Consider the following 26,632-nt stretch of genomic DNA (forward strand, 5'->3'; position numbering starts at 1 on the left):
ACAGTTCGAAAGCCTGCACAGCCTGCTGAACGTGTAAAGTAGGCTTGAGCCCGAAATGTTTCGGAGGCCATTATAAAGGGCTGGAAGTAGCGACCATGCATGCGCCCGTCGTGCGTGTGCACGGCAGATGGGCGCACATACGCAACAGGTGCATGCATGGTCGCTACTTCCGGCCACTTCCGGCCGATGAGGGAAACGGGGCGGCAGCGAGGAATGCAAGGGGCTTACAAATAACGGAGTGCCGGTGGGGGAAATGCGGCTGGAGGGGTGAGTACACCCTCCCCCGCCCTTAAAGTACCACCCCTGCCGGCGTCGAATACATTTCGGGCACATCCCTAATGTGATGCCCCCTTGCACTGAGTCAGACCCTTGGTCCATCTAGCTCAGTATCATCCACACAGACTTGCAGTAGCTCTCCAAGGTCCTTCTCGGCCTCAGTTGGAGATACCAGCGACTGAGCCTGAGGCCTGTAAAGCAGACTCTCTACTGCTGAGGTATGAGGCCTCTGCCAGGCCAGAGACAAAAATGGGGTGAGTTTACTAACCCCAAGCAGCCATCCCTCTTCCACATCCCTATCAGCTCCCCACACGATGTAGTTTTAAACGTTTATGGTTTAAAAGACGTGGGCTCCAACCTGGTTTCCTGAGTTAAAGCCGTGAACTGGAGGTGCTTTTAGTAGATAGAAGCATCAGTGTTCTGCCTCGTATCACTTGCTGTTCTCACTTACCTGAAAAATTTGGTTGCAAACCTACAGGGCTTGGGTGTCCGTGGGGATTTTAATCCTAGATAATGTACTCTTTATTGAAAGTTAGTTTCCATGTTTCATTCTTGCAGCGGAGAATGAGTGGGATGATCCTATCAAAACATTTTATCAGCAGTGTTATTGGGGGGTTGTGCATTATATTTAGTCATTTGTGGCTTTATTGTTAAAAATAAAACTGCACGGGCTATGATAGCTAACCTGAAACTCCCTGGCATATTTTAGGACTGATTCATACATGCAAAATACTGTGGGGGTGGCAGCTTGAAAGCAAAGCATGGTGCCCCACCGAGAGCTCTTGCTGCACAGTGTGAAGAGTGCAGGACCTGGAGGAGAGGGAATTCTGGCTCCAGTGTGGAGGGGTCACAGGGCACCTGCATGCAGGCGATTCCAGGTTCAATCCCTACCATCACTAGTTAACGGATCAGGTAGTAGGTGAGAAGAGAGAACCGTCCCTGAGACCCGGGAGTTTCCTCAGCTGAAAAGTCCCAAATGCTTTTGCCGTTTCTCATGCCAGTGCAATACATGTGAAGCCTCCTGAGTCAGATCTGCTCCATCTAGCTCTGTATCGTCTACTCTCATTAGCAGCAGCTCTCTAAGGGCTCAGGTAGGCAGAGAAAATGCCCGGGATTGAATCTGGGACCTTCTACATGCAAAACAGGTGCCCTGCGACTGATTTAAAAGCTAGAAGGGTGATTGGTTGGAACATTATTGTCTTCCAATATGTTGTCAACGGTTCAAAATAGACCTCAGCAACTGCAGTATGTTAATTCAGGCAAGGACTGTAGTTCAGTGGTAAAACATCTGCTTTGCCTGCAGAAGGTCCCAGATTCAACCCCCGGCAGCATCTCCAGGTCGGGCTGGGCAGGATCCCTGTCTGGAACTCTGGAAGGCTGCTGTCAGTCACTGTAAAGCAGGCCTGCTCAACTTAGGCCCCCCCAGCGGTTTTTGGACTACAACTCCTCTAGCCCCTAGCCACAGTGACCAATTGCCAGGGATTATGGGAATTGTGGGCCAACATCTGCAGGAGGGCCAAAGTTGAGCAGCCCTGGTCTAGACAGTTTTTATTTTATTTTATTTTTATTTTATTTTATTTATATACCGCCTAATATTGAAATCTATAGGCCGTGCACAGAATTAACATAATTAAAATATAATTTTAATCCAGAATTAACATAATTAAAATATAAAACATTTAAAATTCATAAAAAGATAAAAATCATAATAGATAAAAACACATTAAAATTGAAAAATTCGGTCTCAGTTGAAGGCCTGGGAAAATAGGTATGTCTTCAGGGTCCTCCTAAAAATAAACAGAGAAGGAGATGCTCATTTCAGCAGGGAGTGAGCTCCAAAGCCCTGGGGCAGCCACAGAGAAGGCCCGGTCCCAAGTTGCCACCAAACGAGTTGGTGGCAACTATAACCGGACCTCTCCAGATGATCTTAATAGGTGACAGGGTTCATGACAGAGAAGGCACTCTCTTATGAACCCTGGACCTAAGCCGTTAAGCTAACTGTTAGTTAAGCTAATAATACCAAGCTAATTGATCTGACTTGGTCTAAAACCGTTTCCTTTGCAACTGGAGAACTTCACACTATATGGTGTGTTACTGTTCATTTGCATGCATTGTCACTAAAGATGATGCATCTGCTCCTCTCTCTGAGATTTATCTTCTAGAGGCCTCAGGGAACAACAAGCTAGATTGTAAAGAATGACAACTCCAGCAACTCACACTAACAAAATGTTAACAAGGTGTCTGCAAAAGGCAAAAATAGGACTAAGGGAGAGGCAGTGATTTCCCAGGCATATGGACCAGAAAATAGGAACAGCTGGAGTATATGATGTACCTATGACAGGAAGCCCTGGTTAGCCACTTGAACAAGGGTGATGGGTGATTCACTGTAAACAGTACCGTACATCTGGGTCAGTGTAGCAGGAAAGGGGACAGAGCGGGGAGCCAGAATCCATTCCAGAATACTTTAGTTCTTGGTGTATTTTAGGGCAGGGGTAGGCAACCCCGGCTCTCCAGGTGTTGTTGAACTACAACTCCTATCATCTCCAACTATAATGTGGTTGGGAATTATGGGAGTTGTAGTTCAACAGCACCTGGAGAGCCAAGGTTGCCTATCCGTTTTAGGGTTTCTAAAAATGCAGTTATTGTTTTTAATATGAACATACAAAGATGTTCAATAAAGTATATCCTATCTATCCTCCATATAGCCCAGTGTTTGCTCTTCCAACTGGCAGTGGCTCACCAGTATTTAAAGCAGAGGTTGTCTGGCCCATGTCCCAGATGTGGGCCATAGTTCAGTGGCAGAGCATCTGCTTTGCATGCAGAAGGTCCCAAGTTCAATCCCTGACAGCATCTCCAGGTAGGGGTGGGAGAGATCACTCTCTGAAACCCTGGAGAGCCACTTCCTATTATGTAGACAGTACTGAGCTAGATGGACCAGTGGCCTGACTCAGTATATAAGGCAACTTCCTATGCCCACGGCCCTGCTGGTAACTCTTTCACATCCTCTTAACATTGCTTTTCTCTTTTTTCTCCCCTCCTCTCCCCCACTCCCATCAGGAAGGGCTGATGCTTTCAATTTTGCCCAAGCATGTGGCTGATGAGATGCTGAAGGATATGACGAAGGACGCAAGCCAGAAAGAAATGCAGCAGTTTAATACCATGTACATGTACCGCCATGAAAATGTCAGGTAATGAGCATGGTGTCTTTTGTGGGTGGTGGGGGGAGTTCCACATGTGATCTACACTATACTAAAGGCACACTCCATCAGGATTATGAAGCACACTCCATCAAGGTGTCCCTTCCTGCTCTTTGCCTTGCTGGATTGTACTTCATCAGAAGATATTCTTATGAACCTTCCACCTCATGCTCAGCAAACCCAGGAAAGGACCCAAGTTTCACAAGTTTCCGGATGAGGATCTGGGACTGAGAGTTATTTATAGGATAAACTTCTTTCCTCAAGGATGGATCTCGGGGATTTTGGCTGATGGTTTTCAGTCCTCATGGGCCCAGGCAATTCATGCTAAAATTCTTGCACTGGGATTTTCCATGGGTTTTCCATCGATTTTTGCTGAGCCATAATCAAGCTCTACTGGCCTTGAAGCAGAGAATCCTGGATATTGAAAATCAACACGAGCTCTCTATGATCCCTGAATGCTTAAGACGGAGGTTGGGTTTATGTATTACTGTTAGGGGTCCCACTACTTATTTGTATACCTTAGAGAACCCGCACTGAGGGCTTTTTTTAGAGCAAGGTATGATATGCTCCTTTTGGCTGTGCTTGCGGGGAGAATAAAGAGAATACCTAGGGAAGATAGGATCTGCCCTTGTGGCTATGTGGAGATTGAATCCATCCAACATGGATTGCTCCACTGCCCGTTTTACAGAGAGCTAAGATGCTCCCTGATATCTCCCTGTCTGGCACCTTTTCTAGGACACTCAGAAGAATTTTGTGTTTCTTATCTTCTGGCAGATCAATTTCCACCTGTTACATATACGGTGGTGAAGTTTTGCTCTAATGTTATGTGGTTACATCAGCATTTTATTTTATGTGTATGTTCTCCCTGAACTTTTAGTCTTATATTCATACTTTTATTGTTAGCAATTGCTAGTTAAGTTTCTGATTGGTACTGTATGTGATTGATGTTTTATTACTTTCTAGCAATTGTTAACCTTTTGCAGGATTTTCTGTATTTTATTATCTGTAATTGATTTGTAAGCTGACCATGGGTCGTCAAACAAACAAACAAACAAACAAACAAACAAACAAACAATCTCAGCAAACCCAGGAAAGGACCCAAGTTTCACAAGTTTCCGGATGAGGATCTGGGACTGAGAGTTATTGTCTCAAGAAACAGTCATTTGCCTTAGGAAAAAACCTTCCATCAGCTTGGAAGCTTTCCACCCCGAGGGAAATAGCATATGTGGGAGTATGTGATTCGGATCAGGGCTGCAGCAAGGTTTAAGTATTAAAGCCCCCTCTCTCCCACTGTGGTTCCAGTCTGGTTTGCAAGTCCTCACATGTTGATTTGACAGATTGATTGATTAAGTGCCGTCAAGTGTCCACTCTTAGTGACCACATAGATAGATTCTCTCCAGGGCACTTTCCAGACTAGCTGCTCAACAGCAGCAAAATGCCTTTGTTCAGGCAAGTCACATTCAAAACGTAAACAGCAGGGAGAGCAGTCTCGCAGAAACTAACAACCCGAAAAAACAGCAACTTCCTTACGCCGGATATACAACATCCTTGCTCTATATCTCAGCGATTAAATTTGAAACAAGGCATTGGAAATGTGAATGGCACCCTGCTGTCCACATAGAGACTGCGGTGTCACAACGCAGGAATGTGGAAGCACAATTCCGAGATACGACGTGACCCCGTTGCAAGGTCTAATCTGGCAAGCGCCCAGGATGATCTGTTTTCAACTTTTTCTTTAAGGTCTCTCAATGGTGCATTCATTGTATCCTCACACATACTATGTGTGATATACTATGCTGATATAGTACCTCACGCATACTATTTAGAAAACAAGAAGGAAATCTGCAGGGCCAACTGACACATTTGAAGAAACATTCTTGACCCTAAGTGCATTAACAAATAGAGATGGGTCTTAAATAAATGTTTCTGAAATTATCATTTGTTATTTATCAAGGGATCTAAAATATGTTAAGTGCTGTGGAAAACTAGTATGAACAGGTTTTTACCAGTGACTGTATAAGTTAGGAAATATAAGAGGCGTGGAAAGAAAAAGTAGAGGGAAAAGGGAAAATTTTTGCACACAGTGAGTGAGCATAGAAGTAGTATTATAAATTCTATACAATAATTACGTAGGAGAAGAATCAAAGAGCATAAAGAAGGAAAAACAATACCAAAGAGATGAGCTTTCAATCAAAGCGAGGTAGGGAAGAGATCAGCCAAATATCTGGAGAGAATTCCACACAAAAGAGGCTACCAGGGGAAAAGGTGTGGAAAAGCACACAAAGGATGTGTGCTTTTAATATGCACACATATTAAAAGTTACAGTATTGCACTGGTCCTTGCCAGGCCAATATATGTCTTGTCTCTCCCTTTGCAGCAGCCAGGTAAGAAAGGCTTCAGGAGTTCTTGGATTGGAGGAAAGACATCATATTCGTCACTGAGGGAAACAGGGTGCTAGGCTAGACAGGGCAATGGCCCAGTGGTGGAGCATCAGCTTGGCATGCAGAACATCCTAGCTTCAGTCCCTGGCAACATCTCCAGGTTGGGCTGAGAAAAATTCCTGTCTGAAGTTCTGCTGCCAGTCAGAGTAGATATTAGTGAGCTAGATGGACCAGTGGTGGCTACTTCCTATGACCTTTCTTACGATAATCCAGAGAGTCCATCCAACAATATGATTCTTCTGCGATAAGGGAGTTGGTGTGTTCTGTTACGTACATGTCTGTAAAATGGGCTGTGCCTTTTTCATTTACCATAGAAGGGCTGACCTTGTATCCTACTGAGATCTGAAAATAAACCCTTCAGAGTGAGAACCTGAAGAGCACCTGGTATTTCTTTTGATTGCTGGTTGAGCTGTCTTGGTGACCCACTGTGTCATGCTCTTGCTTTCCTCTTCCCTCTGTGACTTAGTTACCTATCGTAAATCTGTTAGCTTGGCTAACCCAACAGGATTTACAACCCTTCAGCTCTCCCCCATGAGTTAAACAGAAAGTAGCAGCGAAGCTGCACAAAAGAAAACGAAAGGCTCACAAAGAAAATAGTAGTAAACGAATCAAGTCCCCTGAACTGAACTAGGTACCCTACTCTAACATAACTGAGTAATAACTGAAAAGAAAACAACAGAGCAAGGAATGAAATAGAACAAAGGATACCAGAGCAAGGAATTAACAGAACAAGAACACAGAGCAGGAAGGAACAGAACAAGGGCAAACTGGAACTCAAAAAAGTTGAGGAATTCAACACAGAAACATGGTCCGTGGTCAGCGATAGTTGCTAACAGCATCTGTGCAAGTCACAGACTGCTTAATATATAGCTCAAGAGAACCAGCAGTCAATCCGGCTTCCCTGAGTCAGCACTTCTGCTTCCTCTCTTGTGATCTCCTGCGCCTGCATGTCTCCCACTGAGCTTTCCTCTTGAGATGTCTTCTCAAGACAGGTGAAATCCCAGCCTCCTCCTGATCAGCCTCCATGTCTGGCAGCTGTTCCGATTCCTTAGCTCCAGAGTCTGGTCTCCCTGCCAAATCCTGTTGCTGTGCCTCTGAGCCCTCACTACCAGGTGAATCCTCCCCTTCCTCTTCTGACTCTTCTGAGTCAGAAGTCTGAGCCATGACATTACCATATAGTAGGTCTTTCTCATTCTGGGATAGCTGTTAACCCTGCATTGTAAGATACAGAGGTTTTTTATCACATAGCATATTTCACATTTAATGGCTTTATTTATTCACTTTTAGATTGTGAGCCCTTTGGGGATAGGAATCCATCTTATTTATTTATTATTTCTCTGTGTAAACCGCCCTGAGCCATTTTTGGAAGGGTGGTATAGAAATCAAATTAACAACAACAAAAACAACAACAAGAACCAATAAACCCCAGCTAGAGCAGTCATGTGAGCAGAGGGAGAAAGAGGGACTAAAGCTTCTTAACTTGGTGAAAGGAGTGAATGTTGCTGATTGAATGAATGAAAAAGTGACCGTGAAAATTTAGGCACAAATGGCATACGTTCTGACTCCTGCATATTGAGTTGAGAGAATCTGACATCCAGGCAGACAACTGGAAACATCAGAAAGGACAGAAGGAGAAAAGCAGGCTGGATGTCATCAGTGTGAGTTATATTGCAAGTCAAAAGACGATAGGAAGCTGCCACAGACTGAGTCAGACCATTGGCCCATCCAGCTCAGTATTGTCTACATAGACTGGCTAGTGGCTTCTCCAAGGTTTTAGGCAGGAGTCTCTCCCAGCCCTGCTTGAAGATGCTGCCAGGGAGTGAAGATAGGACCTTCTGCATGCCAAGCAGATGCTTTGCCACTGAGCTGCAGCTCCATCTCCAAACTGGAATGGCCAAGTGGAAGCATATAAGCATATAATAATGAAGAGACAGGGATTGAGCCCTAAGAGACCCCAAGCTGAAAGAGGAAACGGAGGAAAAAGAGCTGTAAAGACAGAGACGAGAATGATTCAGAAGATAGTGGCAAAATCAAGAGAAAACAAACCCAAATAATGAAGAGGACCAAGAAGCAGAGTGACCAACTGTGTCACAACGGATGAAAGATCAAGGAGAATAAGAACAGAAAAAATAATAAGTAAGCCAAGCCATTGGTCCTTATTGTCTTTCTTCTGCTGACTAGTTGCTGGTGGATTTTGCAAATTGAACCAGTTTGCATATTTTGATTACTTTGTTCTCCTTCTGCATAGCAGGGGGGCGGGGTGTTGCAGAACACTGAAGTTCCATTACCTTGAGTCCTGGGTCTCCAATCCAGATAAAGTGAGCCACACTTTAAGTTTCATTGACATTACTGAAAATAATTGCATCTAACCGTCCTCATTGGTTTCAGTGGGGCTGAACCATGACTCCCTTTCTCTGGCTTGGGGCCTGCCCACACGCCTTCAACTTCATTTCTGAATTCCTAAGAGGTAGAAACTTAGGAATCATCACATTTTAGAGTAGAAGCACCTTGTTCAAGCTCATGCTCAGAACCCATTTTGAAAAAGAATGAGATCTGAGATTCTAAGAATGATGAATTCTGTAGCAGGTGATATTATGTGACGGTTTTACATGAACACTGATGGTGGGGAGTTGATTTGTCCCCAGACGGGTATAGTAGTTTCTTTGCTGTTGACCATACTAGTTGACCATAGTCTTGAGTCTACCATCTTAACTGGTTCTTGTGGCTTTCTTTCCCCAGTATCCTCTTTGCTGACATCGTAGGTTTCACTCAGCTATCATCATATTGCAGTGCCCAGGAACTGGTGAAGCTTCTGAATGAGCTCTTTGCTCGCTTCGATAAACTAGCAGCAGTAAGTTGGTTGCTTAACCTGTTGCCTTGATGTTCCTTGATTATCTCTTGTATGTCTCTTCCACCATTATTCTGGAGAGCCCGAGTATCTTTGGGACAAGCAACTTAAATACACACTGGTAGACCTGTCTCTTTTGCAAAATGTCTGTGGGGCACAAATTGAAGCAGGTAAGAAAGGGAGGGGAAGGGGTAAATATGGATCTGGAACACCAGCTGGGGTAAAAGCAGTGGTTGTGGGTCGTTTCAGGGGGAAATAGCTGGTGGGGAAGAAATAAGCACATCTGCTTCTTCTTTGCTTTAAAGTACTTCTCCCACAGATATCCAAAGGCTGTATGTGGCTGAGGTGTACGTTGCAGTTACATCTTTAGGGTTGATTCTCATATTGTTTTTTGGACACATTTATTAATACTCACATTAGAAAGCAGGATGCATTAATTGCTGGATATTAATCTAACTGAAACAACAAAATCTGATGGTTTAAGAAGCCGTGGATTAGGTTTTTCAGAGAAGCTGTTTCAATGTACTCCTTTATTTTATTTATTACAATAATAATCTGCTCTTCAGTTCAAAGACTTTTCCAGTGTCTTGCTGTTTAAAAACATAAATAACATCATTAGTAATTTAAATACGACAGCATTAGCAGAATCTCAATAAAACTTCAGCATAAAACAGATCCAAGAGTTTTACATTAAAAGGCCTGAAAATAAGATAAGATTATTATGATTTAAACAGTCATAAATTCAGACAAGTTGACCATTCTCTTTGGTTTATCAATCTATTTAAGTATGATACTTTATACTTTGAATCTGACTTATGTCCCCTTTGACAGCATTTACAGAATTGAGGATCAGCCTCTGCCTGGTTGGAGAGCAAATATCAATGAACTAGCAGACCCCGCGCAGAGCATCTGTGCCTTGGGGCTGGCGGTTTCCTCTTCCCCCTGCCCACCTTCTGCCCCAGTCTCCACTTCCTGACCATGGCCGGCCGGTGCCGGGCCCAGCCTCCTCTACTCCCCACCGCCACTTCTGCCCCCCCTTATCCCCCCCCCCCGGGCCTTTCCTCTGCGGCCAGGCTGCCGCCGCCACGGTGACCAATCCTCCTGGATGTGTGTCAGCCAATCAGGTGCCTCCACTGCCCAGCCAATCAGCTGGGCACCGGGACGCACATTCCAAGGCGCACCCAGGAGAATTAACTATATAGATTCCTGTAGATCAGTGTCTGTTTTTGTGGCTCAAGAAAAACAGAAGATATTGTTTTGTACGCCCTTTATTTTCCTGCTTATAAAGATCCTGTTAGGAAAACTGGAGCAAAATTTCAGAGGAATGCAAATACTAATAGATGCATTCAGGAGATTGTATACCTTGCTCAATTCTCCTTTCTGCCCTGCTCTCCGCAGTGTGCCTAGGAGAAATGGAGCTTGATGGTAGAAACTGTATTTTGAATTAGTCGGGATGAATTGTTCAGTATAGATTTCATAGTGCTTTTCATTTCCTTGTTGAAGCCAACGGTTATATAATAACAACATCTGATCTGGATGAAAAGTTAAGGTAAAGTGTGCCGTCAGGTAGGGATGTGCACGGAACCGCAGCGGGGGGTGTCTAGCTTTAAGAGTGGGGGAGGGTATACCTACCCCTCTCGCCGCTTTCCCTCCACTGGCGTCCATTTTTGTAAAAGCTCATAGGGGCGGCAGCGTACCTCCCTGAGCAGGTGCGTCGGGGACTTCTGGTCGTATCCGGAAAACCGGAGCAACAGGGTGGCAGGGAGGTATGCTGCTGCCCTGATGAGCTTTTTACAAAAATGGACGCCAGTGGTGGGGGGTGGGGAATGGCGGGAGGGGTAAGTGCACCCTCTCCCACTCTTAAAGCTAGACACACCCCACTGTCGAACCAGTGGAATCGCCAGTTCTGTGCACATCCTTACTTGACGGCACATCATGTGTCTTTGGTAGAATAAATGGCAGGGTACCTCAGGGAGCACCTCCTCCCACAGGTGCCTTACTGATCATTTATACCTTCTGGAGGGTCCTTGCTCTGGGTCTCGCTCCTCTCTAAGATACGACTCGGTGTGACCCGTGACAGGGACTTCTCAGTGGAGGCTCCTATACTTAAGAATTCCCTGCCCCTTGAGGTTTGCCAAGCCCCAACTCTGTGGTTCTTTCACAAACAAGTTATGTCTCTACTGTTCTGTTCAGTTTTTAACTTGACATATTTCTGGTGTTCGTGTGCTCTTTTTGTATGTGGTTGGTTATGTTTTGTTGGTGTTAAGTGGTTGGTTGGTTTTAAGTGATTGGTTCAGTTATTAAATTCTATTGTACCTTCTGTTTCTAATTGCTTACTTTTATTATCTATCTATCTATCTATCTATCTATCTATCTATCTATCTATCTACACTATCTACCTGCTCGACCGACCGACCATCTGACCTACTCTCTCTCTCTCTTTCCCTACATTGTCTACCTACCTACTTACCTAATTGCAGTTATATACCACTTGCAAATAAAATAGGGCCAGCACCAGAGGTTGGCAAGGGTTGGCAAAGCGGGGCAATTACTCTAGTCTATGGATCAGCAAAGGCCAACATGACAGAGTACCGCCATTTTTGGCGCTCTGTGTGTGTGTGTATGTGTGTGTGTGTGTGTGTGTAAGTGTATAAGAGAAAATCGCAGAGACGGGGGACTCTAAGGCTCCATCACCCCAGCAACAAACCAGGAGCCAAGTTAGGGAGCAGCAGTGGGAGTGTAATGGGAGGGCAACACCTTTCCCAGTCTGGAAGCCAGCTGCCTCTCGCTCTCCTAGAGGCCCGGCCTGCCAGCTACTCTCCGGCAGGTGGACGGCTGGGTGTGGCAGTGGCAGTGGCAGTGGCAGTGGCAGCGGCAGCACAGTGGTCCCACCACTGCTCGGATAGCCTGGCCTGCAAGGAAGAGGGAAAGTATCCGTCACTGCTGCTGTTGTGGTCAGAAGACAAAGAGACCTGGGCGCAGGAAAGCGATGGCTCTTTAGGCCTCCTGCCCCTGCTGCTCCTTGTGTAGTGATATATTATTATGCCAACTGTTTGAAATCCATATTTGTGTATGTCATGACAGATAAGAATAAGCCATGGTGAACACTGGGGTAAGAACTTCTCCCAGTACCGCTTGAATACTTGCCTTGGTTCTAAAGAGCATTTTTTAATCCTGCTTGAACTCATGAGATAATGCTGTTATGCTAGCAGCATGATTTGCTTGGAATAAATTTTTTAAAAATTACTGAGCTGCAAAATGTCATTGTTACTTTCCTTTGTATTTAATTAAAGCTTTGTTCTGTTGGGAAATAAAGACAGTTGAATTACATGTGGGTTTGTAAGATTCATGGGTATAATTCAGAATGGAAGCAGCTTTTCTTGAAATAAACGAAGACACCAAGTGAATAATAAGGATATTTTATGCTTTCAGTTTTTCCAATTAAAAGCAGTAGAAGAAATGGAAACCTAGAAACCACTTTGATCAACAAAGGGGCCCTTGTCAAAATTATATTCCTGTTTACTAGAATTAGAAGACTTAATAAGATTTAAATTAGCGTAAATGAGGAAATAATGACTAATATAGATATTCCAGAAGACATTTGGAAATGCATTTTCACCAAGGACTCAGCAACATCCACCATTGCTAATCAGAAAAAAAAATCTTTTAAAAAACTGTATTGCTGGTATGAAAATATGTAAGGTAATACAAACTACAAAGCAAAAATAGCCCCCCCCCAAAAAAAAACCCCACTGTTTGCCCTGAAATAAAAGATTTTTTAGGGAAAGTAGTCTGTGCTATTCAGTGGATGATCAGTTATGACATTCTCTTAAACTCAATAAATATAATCTGTTTTATGAATAGCTCTATATAAGCAATATTATTGAAACATCATATGGAATTTTAAAACTGTGGTTAAAATGATTAGAGCTTATGAAAAGTCTTCTTTAATACTCCCCTTATCCAAGAAATGGTTGCACAATATTTGGAAAATGGTTGAATTGTTAATATTAAATGAGCACAAGTAAGGGGAGGAAGAAAGAAAACACAAAGTTTTGCCTTGTTTGCATCTATTAATTTTTGGTAAATAGTTTCAGTTTAAACAAGTGTAGGAGTTCTGCAACATCTTGATGTTTTAGACCCTTTCCCCCTTCTAATTAAGTGTGTGTTTTGTATTTATGTTACATGACTTTCAATGTACATGTAGGTATGTTCCTCATATGTAGAAATATTTATTGTGGCAACTGTGTAAATAACTATAAAGTATAAAATTTAACAGGAAAAAAAAGACTGCACTGATTCATTCGTTCGTTCATTCATTCATTCGATTTCTATACCGCCCTTCCAAAAATGGCTCAGGACGGTTTACACAGAGAAATAATAAATAAATAAGATGGATCCCTGTCCCCAAAAGGCTCACAATCTAAAAAGAAACATAAGATAAACACCAGCAACAGTCACTGGAGGTCCTGTGCTGGGGGTGGACAGGGCCAGTTACTCTCCCCCTTCTAAATAAAAGAGAATCACCACATTAAAAGGTGCCTCTTTGCCAAGTTAACAGGGATTACTGTTGGAATGGGTGTGTGAGAGGAGAGAGCAATGGTGCCACCTGAAACGTTGTTGAATTGCCAGGTGACATTCAAGAGGTCTGCCTTGCATCTTTCAATTTACTCTTCAATTGGAGATGACGTCTCCTCCCCCTCCCTCTTTTCCTGCAGGGAGAGGGGTATGGGTGAAAGGAGCAGCATTAAAATGGGTGGGAGGATGCACGGCCTCCTTCTCTCTGCCTGGACAGTGGATTTCAAAGCTACAATTCAAATGCCCGAGTTATGACCTGGGAACTCTAAAATGCCAGCATTACATTTTTTTATTCTGCTCCTTCCAGAAATACCACCAACTGCGTATCAAGATCCTGGGAGACTGTTACTACTGCATCTGTGGACTGCCAGACTATCGCGATGACCATGCTGTTTGCTCCATCATGATGGGTCTTGCCATGGTGGAGGCAATCTCGTAAGCATTTCTTCCATCCTTATTTGCATTGAGCCTGAGGCCCTTTTTTGGTGGTTATGTCTGTGACCTTTCCACAGAGAACCATTGTTTTCATGGAGCTCCCAGGCTTGTTTCTTGGGGTGGGTGCTCTTTTGTGAAATATATTGGATCCTGTGATCTGGCTGGTTAAATTCGCTGTTTATGGATCTCGCACAGGTAGAAACCTCCTCCAAAGGAGCACTCTGTTTGGTAGAGTTATTACTCTGTCCCTTTCTACAGTCCCCTGATCTGAGCAAGTGTTCTGAGCAAGAACAAATGCTTTTACCGGTATATAATAGTTCTTCTGAGGTTGTGTATTGCTTCAAGTCACTAGTAACCAGCAGTATATAAATCTGCAAATACATAATTTAAAAAGGTTTGAACATTTCCCATTAAATCTGGGGTTCCCAACCTTGGGTCTCCAGATGCTGTTGGACTACAACTTCCATCATTCCCAGACAGAATGGCTGAAGGTGAACCCCTGCCTTAAATAATGGCTAATCTTGAATTTCAGATATTGGTGGCTAGTGACCTTTTTCAAATGAAGAAAACAAAATCTATCCCAGTTTTCTTTTCATGCATAGCATTATGCCCAAATTATAATAACTCTCCAGCTAATTATTTCTTCAGTTTTCTAAAATAAAAATTAATACTGAGCTGAGGTCTCAGGGATGGAAAAATCTGGTCCTTAGAGAGGATGTTTATGGAAAATTACTGAAAATGAAAGCTGACATGTTTGCTCAGTTACAGGAACAAGGAGCTATAGTTCATATTCTAGGGGAGAGAGGAGGGCTGGAACCTAGTTTCCCCAGCTCGGTTTTGAAACCTGAGCCATAAAGTCAGGTTTCTGCATTCGGAATAAGCTTTGCCAGTCAGCCAGATCTGCATAAACGTTTTAGCAGCTTAATCTTGTCCTTCTGCTGTTCCTAGCAGCTAAAAGGGTATTCAGAGCGGAGGTCAGAAGTGGTGCTCCTGGCCCTAACTTGATGTGGCCATACCTCAGCCATTTTGGGGGAAGGACTGTACCTCAGGGAAAGAGCATTTGTTTTGCATATAGAAGGTCCCACATTGAATCCCTGGCAGCATTTCCAGGTAGGGCTGGGAAAGATTCCTGCCTGAAGCCTTGTACTACAACTCCCATAATCCCCAACCACAGTGGCTAATAGTTAGGGATTATGAGAACTGTAGGCCAACATCTGCAGGAGGGCCAAACTTGAGCAGCTCTGGTGTATAGACAGTATGAACTAGATGGACCAATGGTCTGACTTGGGATAAGGCAGCTTCTTAAGTAAACACAGTGCAACAAACCAAACGAAAGAGGTGTACAGAAAAGAGAACAGAGAGTCTGGCAAGTTCTACATGAAAGCTACTCCATGGTGCTCTGTTTGCTGTGTGGTATCCATATATACACATATTAGAAAAAAGATGCTAGGCCCCATTTTTTCTTTGATGGGCAGAAGTATCAGAATTGTGACTTCCAAAATACATAGCAAGTGAAAATGGTCTGTTGTCCAAAAGTCTGAAAATGGCTCTCCCCTTAAACGGGTGGAGCATGAAGTGGAAGGGCTATAATTCAGTGGTAAAGCGCATGCTTTGCACGCAGGTTCCATCCTTGGGATCACCAGGTGGGGCTAGGAAAGAGCCCTGGCTGAAAACCCTGGTGAACTGCTGTCAGCTACTACGGAGTTAGATGGACCAAGGGTCTGACTTGGTACAGGGGCGTAGCAAGGTTGGAGGGGGCCCAGAGACAAGATTTTAAAATGGGCCCCTCGCTGATATACACACACAAACACACTTCACAATATATAGTGCACTCACACTCACATCCCCATTATGAATATGGAGAATATCTAGTTCACATTGAATCTAGTTTTTTTACTCTCTGCTCCTGCTCCAAGAGACTCAACAGAATTCATAGGGGGTGCAACATGGGCGGGTGGGGAGTCAGGTGATGTGCCTCTGGTGGGCCCCTCGAGGCAGTGGGGCCCCAAGACGACTGCCTCCCCTTGCCTAATGGTAGTTACGCCCCTGCCTTGGTAGAAGGTGGCTTCATGGCGTCATCCTCCAAAATGGCTGAAGTATTGCCATGCAAGATGTAAAGTTGACATGTCTATAGCCTAAGTCGCCCCGATTGCTGTATAAGTCTGCAACTGCAAGGTTTATCTTTCCATCAAAACAGAGGACGTGATGTGAACCCCTCCCCCCATAAATAAATAGATTGACTGATTGATTTGTTTTGATTTCTATACCGCCCTTCCAAAAATGACTCAGGGCGGTTTACACAGAGAAATAATAAATAAATCAGATGGCTCCCTGCCCCCAAAGGGCTCACAATCTAAAAGAAACATAACACAGACACCAGCAACAGCCACTGGAGGTACTGTGCTGGGGGTGGATAGGGCCAGTTACTCTCCCCCTGCTAAATAAAGAGAATCACCACGTTAAAAGGTGCCTCTTTGCCCAGTTAGCAGGGGTTAGACAAACTACTATCTATAACAGACAGAATGTTGACATGTAATATCCATGTAATCCAAGACACTCTTAAGTATTAGAGAAATCTGTCAGTTGAAATTCAAGTCTTGAAATATAATTCATAATTGAAACCAGTGCTTCAGTACAAAGCAAGCCAAAGCGTAGCTGGGGCAAAATGTGGGTCCGTGGCACTTCTCTTGCCTTCCCACATGCTTAAATCAGCCTGGAACTATGAGGTGACAGTGATGGTCTTGATCTGGGTCTTCAGCAGGGGCGGATTAAGCTTTTTGCTGCCTCTAGACAAGCAAACATTGGCAGCCCTGGCTTGAGGGGCTCGACAGCTGTACTTGTAAAGGGGAATCTGTATTCTGTCTCTATTGCTCGTAAAACTCTCAACGCTCTTCTGCGATTCTACTACTCCAAAGGAGGCTAGTATATACCCATGGCTCTCCAAGTTTTTCGAGCAAAGATTGTAGCTCAATTACTTTATGGCGTCCCACTCTGGATTCAGGGAGTAACATCAGAGATGGAAACGGTTCAATCATTATTCCTTAGGGCTATCTTTGGGGTACCCAGATGTGTACCTTATTCAGCATTATGTTTGGAATCTGGATCCCTTACTATTTTTTTTTAAGCATGGGAACTTACTTTCACCAGATGGATTAAACTTTGCTTGGATATTCAGGAGCCCCCCTATTTTTGGTTTCTATGGAGAGACTCCTTTCCTAGCCCTTGGCTGTGATATGTCAATAACAAAAAATTGCAAATGGGTCTATCTCCTTCTGAAATTTTACTCATGGGAAATGAGAAGGCGAAGGTTATACTTATACAACGCCTTCATGACATTGAGCACCAGAATCTTGTTTCTAGGGGAAATAGGACCTGCTCTCCTCTATTTTTTGGTATCATGCCCCCTTTGGGGAATAGAGGTGCTAAATATTTAGCTTCCCTACACTTTTAAAAGTTTAGGATAGCTTTCACTAGGGCCCGTATGAATGTGCTGCCTTCAGCCCTTTGGGAAAAAAGATTTAATAAGGGATTGCCAGACTTTGGCCTAAGCCCTTGTGGTGCAGGCCTCCCTGAAACAGTTTCTCATGTGCTGTTATATTGCTCCCTTTATTCTGATACTAGGAAAGAACTCATATTCCCTCTGTTAGAGCAATTCCCAGGAAGAGCTGACTCCTTTTATTTGAATTTCTGTCTTGAGGATCAAGATAATGAGGTTACTAAGGTGGTGGCGAAATTCTTTCATGTCGCTATTAGACTAAGATCTTGTTTAAGATCTAATGCTTAGGAGCTATTGTTTTGTCCTGATTATTATGTATTATATTACTGTTGGCATATTTTGCTTTTAATCTTGTTTTAATCTTTGTATGTTCTCTGTATGGCCAATGGCTGTAATAAATTGATTGATTGTAAAGGGGAATCCAGCAAGAATTCCCTTTTACAAGTAAAGGGCTTGGGTGGGAGGAGTTAAATCTTTTCCCCATGCGCAGAGAGCCCTGAAATGGGCCGAAAATAGCCCAAGCTGTCATTTGGGAGGCAGGTGGGCCTGTGGGAGGAGCTCTCGCTGCCATCTCTGCTGCGCCACCACCATCCTTCCGCCATCCCGATGTGCAGTGGCGGTTTTTAAAAGGTAGAGAAGGAAGATTTAATTCCTCCCCAAGCCCTTAACTTGTACACCACTCTGAAAATTTGCCGCCATAGACAAGTGCCGATATTGCCTATGCATTAATCCACGCTTGGTCTTCAGGCTTCGGCTCTAGCCCCTTCTGTGCCACCAGAGCTCAGCTTCCACACTGCACATCTGGCAGGCGCTGAGCTCTGTGGTTCAAGGGCGCCATCTAGGCTGCAGTACCAGCCTGACTGAACATTCTGTCACCTGACCCCCAAAGGACCAATCCCTGCCCACCAAGCCCTATATAGCCCAGGCCTCAGAGCTTACTCTTCAGTCTGAGCAACGTGTCTTGTAGTGTGTGGACACTGCCTAAGCCTTGGGTCCCTTTCCCTGATTGCTGCCTTGGATCCATCCTTGAATCTGTCGAACTGTCCCTGAGTCTTGGGGCCTGGAGCCTGACCCTTGCCAAGCCTTGACAGGAAATTTGAAGTGGCAGCAGTATGACGACAAGTCTAAAGATGTCACAGGTGTCTGGGACATCCCTTTTTTCACATTAACCATACTTGGATTGTGAGAGGGGGGATTTTCTGGATCTTATCCGTGGTTGCAGAATACAACATAAGTTTACTGATAAGACATAAGGAGCTGGGTTATATTGAGGATTAATTCAAATATGATTGGAATGGTATGGCTGCTGCTTCTCCAGAGTTGTGTGGTCTGGGTACACCACATCACAGGCTACCATACCAACACCCTGGGCCTCAGCAGCACTGACAATGGAACTTCTGACATGATCTTGTTATTCAAACATTACCTGAGAAATGTTGAATTCAGCTACAGGGGAGCAACCACCACGTCCCCTCCAGTAACATATGCAGCTAGAACTGTGGTCCATTGAGTCAGGCTGGCTTACTCTGGCTGGCACCACCTCTCCAGAATCTCAGACCGAGGTCTTTCCCATGCCTGATAGATACATTCCATTTGCTTAAGCAAAAGTCCTTTTATAAACACAAAAGGGGGGTGATTTTCACAAGGGTTGTGTGTCCTTCCCGATTAGCTGCAGTGGTAATTAAAAACCCATTTCAGACTTTTAATATCACACAGACAAATCAGCAGAAGCATCCACATCTCTTGATAATTTGAATACACTCTGAACTGATTGTCTGCGGACTGGTGTGGTGGATTGTCTCTGAGGATGCGGATGTATCACTGTTTGTTGCTGTTGACCCCTTCCCTCAAAGCTATGTGCGAGAGAAGACCAAAACAGACGTGGACATGCGTGTGGGTGTACATAGTGGCACTGTTCTGGGCGGAGTCCTTGGACAGAAGCGTTGGCAGTATGATGTGTGGTCCACGGATGTGACGGTGGCTAACAAGATGGAAGCAGGTGGCATCCCAGGGTGAGTGCTTCCTTGGGAACTGGGTTGTCTTGAAGTTCATTTGGGCCTGGTTTGGATGATACCTTACCAGCCGACACTGTTAGAAAGGGGATGCATTGGAAGCATGATCATTCGGATCCACCCCACATATCTCTTTATCACATATGGGTGGGCTGCTCATCCAAATGGTTGCTCTGTGGCCATCCAGATGAACAGCCCTCCCCACGCGATAAAGGGACTTCCTTGGTGGGGGCGGGATCACGATGACTGTGCTTTCATTGCACCCCCTTTCTAACAGGGTCGATTGGAGGCTTTACACACAGGGCTTCTACCTCAAATCTCCTTTGGGAGAGAGTGAGTGCGTTCACATACCAGCTAAACTTACTCCGAGGTCCCTTCAAGATCCTTGGACCCACTCCACACACAAGTTGGGCTTTGTCTTGCGAATTCTAGCTGATCTCGAGGTATTTCTGGGTTTTTAAAATCCTGTTTTTAAGCTACGTTTTCTGAAAACACCAGAATAAATAGGGAGAGGAACTGACGTAGAATCATTAGCATGATAAGAGGGATACTCTCTTTACAAATGCAGATGTAGCTCTTGAGTACTCTCTCCCTCTCCCTACTGCCCACCATTGGCTAGAAGGAAAACACGTGAACTTGCATCAAAAGCAAACCTGAGAGCAGAGGGGAGGGGCTGCTTCCCTCTGTCGAGTGTGTACTTCAAAGTGACTTCGCTCAACGTTTACCCCGAAGCATGAAGCCATGTGTGGATAACTCCCTGGTAAGGTATCATCCAACCTGGCTCTTTATGTGCATGTTACAAAGATTCTGGCTGTTCCTACATGGGTAGTGCCTCACATCCTGACCAACAAATCGCTTGCAGAAGGATGTAGTTGTAGTGCAAATTCGACACGCTGAGTCTGGAGCTTGCATTCCAGACTAGCCTTGCACAGTCGTTGAGCAAACTATAGCTCCCTCCACATGTTTCAAGTGGAACCTTTGCCCAAGAGCGCAATTCTGCCGACATCCCCATTTTGTAGCCCACCTGTGGGATCTTCTTACACTAGTGCAGCTTTGCTCATTAAGCAAGCGCTTTGACAGGGAGCATGTCAGCCGCTGTTCTGAGCAGTGTCCTTACGTCGCACGGAACATAGTTTCAGGTTTTGTCTGTTCCTCCATTCAGGCTCTAGGGCAGGGGTAGGCAGCCCTGGCTCTCCAGCTGCTGCTGAACTAATACTCCCATCATCCCCTGCCACAAAAAAGTGGCAGGGGATGATGTGACTTGTAGTTCAGCGACAGCTGGAGAGCCAAGGCTGCCTACCCCTGCTCTAGGGGAACAAGGGTCCATTCTTTGGGTATTTATTTGGGATCATTTCAGAAATGTCTGGATAGCTCTAATTTAGGGGACCATTTCTGATCTTTCCGCTTGGGTTACGACTACTTGAGTCAAAACATGGGCTTGTAAACATGGAGTTTGCTTCAAAAAGGGATTGGATGGATTTCCCATGTATCCTGGCGGGCACATAGGAACTGAGCTGGAAGACCTTTCTTGGAAGGGCCTTTTTCTGGTGCTAGGGACTATCTTCTCAACTGGGCTTTCTCTGTCTCCCAGCAGCTCTGATGAAATACAAACCAATTTGAGCACACTTTGTCTGGTCTTGTCGGAAGTGATAGCTTTGGTGCAAGGATCAGCCCCATGAGCAAAGCGCAGCCAGCCAGAAAGCAGGGGGAGCTCATAATTCTACATTCTTCTAAGTGGGTCAAGGACTTGGCTCTTGGTCTGTGTCGTCTGAGGCAAAGGGGTTTGGCTTTGATAACAATTACTATGCTTTTTTTAGAAGCCACAATGCTACCCCCACAACCCTAAAAAAATAAGTCTTGTCCCATTGTGACTTCCTTAAGTGCCAGATTGGGGGGAATTCCATGTCGGTGTCAGTGCATGCTGGAAGGGAGCAAAAACATGAAGCATATTGTGGGGTTGGGTCACTCTGATTTTTTTCCTTCTTCTTCCTTTCCCTCTTCCTCTTCCAGTTGTGCCAATGTATTTAACACTTCAGAGAGCAAATGTAACCTAAATGAGAGAGAAAGACACACACAGAGAGAAGTCTTTGCCCCAAAGCACTTACAATCTAAACTTTGCCAATGAGGGAGATAAAAAAAGAGAAGGAGGGGCAAAGAGAGGGAGATTTCAGAGAAATAAAAGAGAGGGAAATTTCAGAGAAAGATGGGTTTTGAAGAAAGGCTTGAAGTGAGGGAAAATGTACTATAGGGGTGTGTTGTGAGAGATTTCCAAACATCAGAGGAAGCAAAGGAGAATTTATACAGTAATCCTTGGTTTACTCTTGATCAGGGAAATACCTCCTTTCTCCCTTGATTTCATTCCTTTCTGACTAATTCCACTGGTTGATGTAACTACCTCTGCACCAACAGTGTCGTTCTATTTCATTTCATAACTTTATCAAAGGGACAATAAGAAAGCCTATTTTTTGTGTTACTGAAACTAGAAGATCACTCTGAAATAACTTTAAGATGAATTGGGAAAAGGTGACTCCAACTCCAGTTTCTGAAGAAATACAGGAAAACTATTTTCGAAAAGCCTTGTGACTTCATCCTTCATTAAATCTTAAAGACAAAGGCTGGCATCCATACTAACGAAGCACTTGAGAAACAAACAAAGTTGTGTACTTGAAAGAAAACTGTGCAGCTGCACAAAATTCTGAAGTTGCTTTCATGCTCAAATGTTCCCTGCAATATAAACAGACCCAGAAAGCAGTTTCTCAGCAGCTGGCACACCACAGATTGTACATCTTCTTGTGCACGTGCAAGGATTTTTGTGCATCTCTAGTCTGGAACGCAAGCTTCTGACGTTGCGCAACTATCTAGCACAGCATCCTTGCTCTTGAGCAGCACTTTGTTAGTCTGGATGTCAGCAAAGAACTATAACTGTTGCCAGAGAATGCTCCAATGACCACACATAATTATGTATTGTTTAAAAATATGCTCCGTCTTCTTAAATAAATGCCCATGCTCAGAAAAGATTCTAGTTCTCTTCAAAGATTCTTGTTTTTAAAACTCTAATGATAAAATTCCATTTCTGTATCATTTTAGGGGTTTGGTGTGAATTTGGGGATCTTCTCCAGTCTCTGAACCAGTAATGGCTGACTACCTTTTATATGGCCCTTGTAGGCGCGTACACATTTCCCAGAACACCATGGACTGCTTGAAGGGAGAGTTTGAGGTGGAGCCAGGAGATGGTGGATCCCGGTGTGAATACCTGAAGGAGAAGGGGATTGTAACCTATCTTATACTGGTACCTAAGCAGCCACTCAAGAATGGGATCAATGGTGTGGTGAGTGTTCCTTTGGTTCTTCTTTGTACAGTGTACAGGAGCAGAATCTTCCGGAAAACTCTGACAGATCGGGGCAACACTTGTCCCTGTCTGGGTTAAGCATTTTTGCACTTACTGCAACAACCAAAGGGGTGTGTCATAACTTTCCTATGCATGCGCTCTCAGGACACCATCAATCAATCAAAATTTATTACGATCTTATAGAGACAATTCAGGACAGCATGTCAGCCAGCTTTGGCTGCCACGCTACACTCTCGCCCTGCCCTCCTTCTCCCCAGTCCAGTTCCCCCAAGACTGGCCTTGTTGCAAGAGTAGTGCCAGAGCACATTGCTCATGAATTCTGGGTTTCAGTTCTGCCGATTCTGTCGCAGCACATAAACTAACGCTGGATGCCCTTTCTGACCAGGCTTTTGGCCAATGAACTCTCGCTTGCTCTTTTTAATTTCCAGCTGCATTTGAAACATGAGAACATGAAAACTTTTCATGTTTTCATTGAGTTGTTTTTATCTTCTTGTTAACTGCCCTGGGGTCCTAGGACGAAGAGTGGTATAAATACAAATATAAAATAAATGAATAAGTAACGCTGCCCTGGTGCAAGGGTGGTGCTCTGGCTAGTTCCACTGGGTCGGGAGTTTGCATTCCAGACGAGTGTTGCACTGGTGCTGGTGCCACAGGGCCTTTCTCTTCCTCAGTCCGTATATTTTGCAGGGAATGCTGCAAAGCTCTTTGTGCTCCAGACCCTGCTACACAAGAGGATCCAGATCGCAAGCGACTGAGTGGCTTTGAGCATCCGCTCAGCTACACGGCCTGCTTATGAGGTGGCATCCTTGTGGCACTAGTGCAGTGTTAGTCCAGATGCACTCACTGTCTTCATCTCCTCAGAGGCAGCCCCCAGAAGAACCAGGAACAAAACTGGGCAGATTTCTTCCCCTCTCTTTCCTTCTATCCATTTCCTGTCTTAGACATGGCTGCTCTTCTCATGGACGGCTCTTGACCTCTTCATCATTCACCGTGAAGAGGGAGCCAGCATTATGTCTAATGGCGTTGGCCATTAGAAGGCAAAATTGACTGGAACCCAGACAATATGGGGCGGGAGGCTGTTGGAAAATATTTGGAAACGGAAACTGAGGCCGATTCCTGACAGAAGCCTGTGGCCAGGAGTATGCAACTCCCTTGTTACAACAGCTGCACTGGCTCCTGCTTTGTTTCCAGGTCCTGATTCATGGTTCTGGCTTTGAGCCTTAAAGCCGAAGGCCATTGTGGCTGGGGATGATGGGAGTTGTAGTCCAGCAACGTCTGGGGACCCAAGGTTGAGAGTCCCTGCCCTAAACAGCTTGGGACCTGGCTGGCTATCTCCTTCCAAACAAACTTGCCTGTGTATTAAGATCTGCTGGAGACACCCTCCTTGTGTCCTGCCGATACCCAAGGCCTGGCTGTAGTGTGGACATGAGAGACGGCTTTCTCTGTGGAACTCCTTCACACAGGAAGCATGCCTCGCCCCTCTCTGCTGGCCTCCTGCATGTCACCAAGTGAAAGCTTTTCTCTTCCCACGGGCATTTGGGAATTAGCGAGGCCTGGAGGCTTTTAATGGATACTAATGGCCTTTATGTCTGCGTATGTTGTTAGCTTTGTTCTCTGCTTTTCGTTTTGACTGGTTACTAATGTGCTTTAATTATGGGGGTGGGTTTCAGATTATCTCGTAGTCACCTTGTGGGTTCCTGAGCAGAAAGACAGAATATACATACTCAAAATAACGGAAATAAATAAATATGTTTCGAAGAGGGAAGGAGGATGCTCAGCCCTCTAGCCTCTTATCTCTCACTCAAAGGGGGATACTTGGCAGGTCTGATGTTTCTGTTCCACGTGACCGTTCCAAGAGTTGGAGGAGTGGCTGAGGCCCCAGTTTCTCCCTCTCATTCTTTTTGTGCGGGACATTTGCATTTCTATCCCCTTGGTCAATTAATAAACCCTCCATTCAGCTGGGAATTAAAATAGCCTGGCCCAGCAGGCTAATTGCTCTCAGGGCTATAGAGGAGGCGTCTTCATTCTAATTTGCCCCCCTTTAAATGTCAGGCAGGGGTTTGTGCTTCACCTCCCTCTCTGCATACTCCACAGCAGAGGGTCTGCTGAATTTGCACAGTTGCCTCCTCCCACATGCCTGGGCACTTGCTGGGATTCCATGGAACTGAACAAGGGTTTGGCCATTGTGGCTGGGGATGATGGAAGTTGTAGTCCAATAGCATCTGGGGACTCAAGTTTGAGAACCTGTTGTTCCCCCCAATGTAAGAGGGTAAACATTACAACAGGTTGTTGCGCCCACTTGCTCTCATATATATGTATGAACCGCATGTAAATTCAGAGCAGTCTCATGGCGCCTCCCAGGTCCATGACCGTCTTGCTCCCATGCACAGGGCCTGGGAAGAGCTCCAGTCTTTACCTCATACTTTATTCCCTTTTCTGGTTTGTTCGTTCTTTCTTCTCTTATCCTGCAATCCTTTCTCATTTCCCTAAAAAACAAAAGTTACTCCTGCTTTCTCCTTCCTTACTTTCACACCATGCAATGCACAGAGCTTACCACCTTATTGTCTGACCAAGAGCAGGCCCTGCGGGTGGACACCGAATGGGGCAGAGACTGCGCCAGAAAGAGGGACCGCAACCAAATGGCCCAACCTCGGAGAAATACACCAGCCGTGAGAAGTGCAATTGAGTCTGCCCAGAGGCCTTCTAACCATCTGGGTCAATCAGGGATAAGGCCTTGCATCCCCCAGTGGAACCCATGACTCCACCTCAGCCAGAGACCTCCACCATCTTGGAAATTACTGACCCTACTACCTTCGCGCAAAGTAGCCGTTGCGCTACTACCACTGAGTTATTTGCTTGAGAAGTGTTCCCTTCATCTACTCAGTCCAAGCCTGTCATTCCTTTCCCCTCCCTCTTCAGAGAAGTTCTTCAAGATGAATGGAAGTCCCCAGTCTTGGCTGGGGGGTCTCAGCTCCATACTAAAATGCATTTATTATTTACCTGCAAATGAAACAGCCAAGCTTTCAGTTCCACTGGTTGATGCTTCTGTTGCTTCCCTAGTCTCTGGAACAGTCTTAGCCAAAGATGGGGAAGAACGGCTAAGATTTCCTGAGGACAGAAAGAGTGATTATTTGCTACATAAATCACACAAAGCTTCAACCCTTTCCAATAAGGCACCAGCAGCCACCTCTATCTTTACAAGGGCTTCTATTTTGTGTGCAAAAGAATTACTGAGGGACCTCCCAAAGGGTCAGACCAACCTTAAACAAGGACTTAACAAATTAGACCCCTGCAAACTTGGCAAAGAGGCACCTTTTAACGTGGTGATTCTCTTTATTTAGCAGGGGGAGAGTAACTGGCCCTATCCACCCCAGCATAGTACCTCCAGTGACTGTTGCTGGTGTCTGTCTTACGTTTCTTTTTAGATTGTGAGCCCTTTGGGGACAGGGATCCATCTTATTTTTCTATTATTTCCCTGTGTAAACTGCCCTGAGCCATTTTTGGAAGGGTGGTATAGAAATCGAATAAATAAATAATAGTCAAAGCTGCAACATTCATGGCTGATGTGAGTTTTGATAGCTTACTATTTTCTACCAGAGTTCTAGCTTCAGATATGACCGTGAGGAGGAGTCTCTGGTTAAAATCCTCTAACATAGACTCTAAATCAAAAATCAATTTAGCCTCCTCAACCTTCATTGGATCTAAGCTAGCCTTAAACCCTGTTCTGGTTGAAATCAGGGATAAGAAAAAGGCGATGCCCTCTACTAGAAGGGATAATAGAATGCTTTATAGGCCTAACCAGTTTAATTTTAGTACTAACAGGAACTTATATCCTCGCTCCAGGAACAAAAGACTCACAAGATCAGCTTGGTGCCTCGCCTGCAACTCCAGACCTAGACAGCCCTTCTGGCACACACTGTCCAACCACACCTACGGAACTGCCCAATTCTCCAGGAACCTCAGCCAAAAGAAGTCACAGCAAATATAACTACACACTCCT

At 44.8% G+C, this 26,632-nt stretch overlaps 1 protein-coding gene across 3 annotated transcripts in view; it reads left to right on the forward strand.

Annotated features, from left to right (window-relative positions):
• Nucleotides 1-26,632, forward strand: part of ADCY3 (adenylate cyclase 3) — a 130,968-nt gene that overhangs the window by 65,690 nt on the left and 38,646 nt on the right. For all 3 annotated transcript variants that reach the window (XM_053249274.1, XM_053249264.1, XM_053249282.1), the window contains 5 exons: nt 3,334-3,464; nt 8,654-8,765; nt 13,648-13,775; nt 19,125-19,283; nt 22,449-22,611. In XM_053249274.1, the coding sequence (XP_053105249.1) occupies nt 3,334-3,464; nt 8,654-8,765; nt 13,648-13,775; nt 19,125-19,283; nt 22,449-22,611 (693 nt within the window). The remainder of the gene's footprint in view (nt 1-3,333; nt 3,465-8,653; nt 8,766-13,647; nt 13,776-19,124; nt 19,284-22,448; nt 22,612-26,632) is intronic.

This window comes from Hemicordylus capensis, chromosome 1, assembly GCF_027244095.1.
Source record: "Hemicordylus capensis ecotype Gifberg chromosome 1, rHemCap1.1.pri, whole genome shotgun sequence".
Lineage (NCBI taxonomy): Eukaryota > Metazoa > Chordata > Lepidosauria > Squamata > Cordylidae > Hemicordylus > Hemicordylus capensis.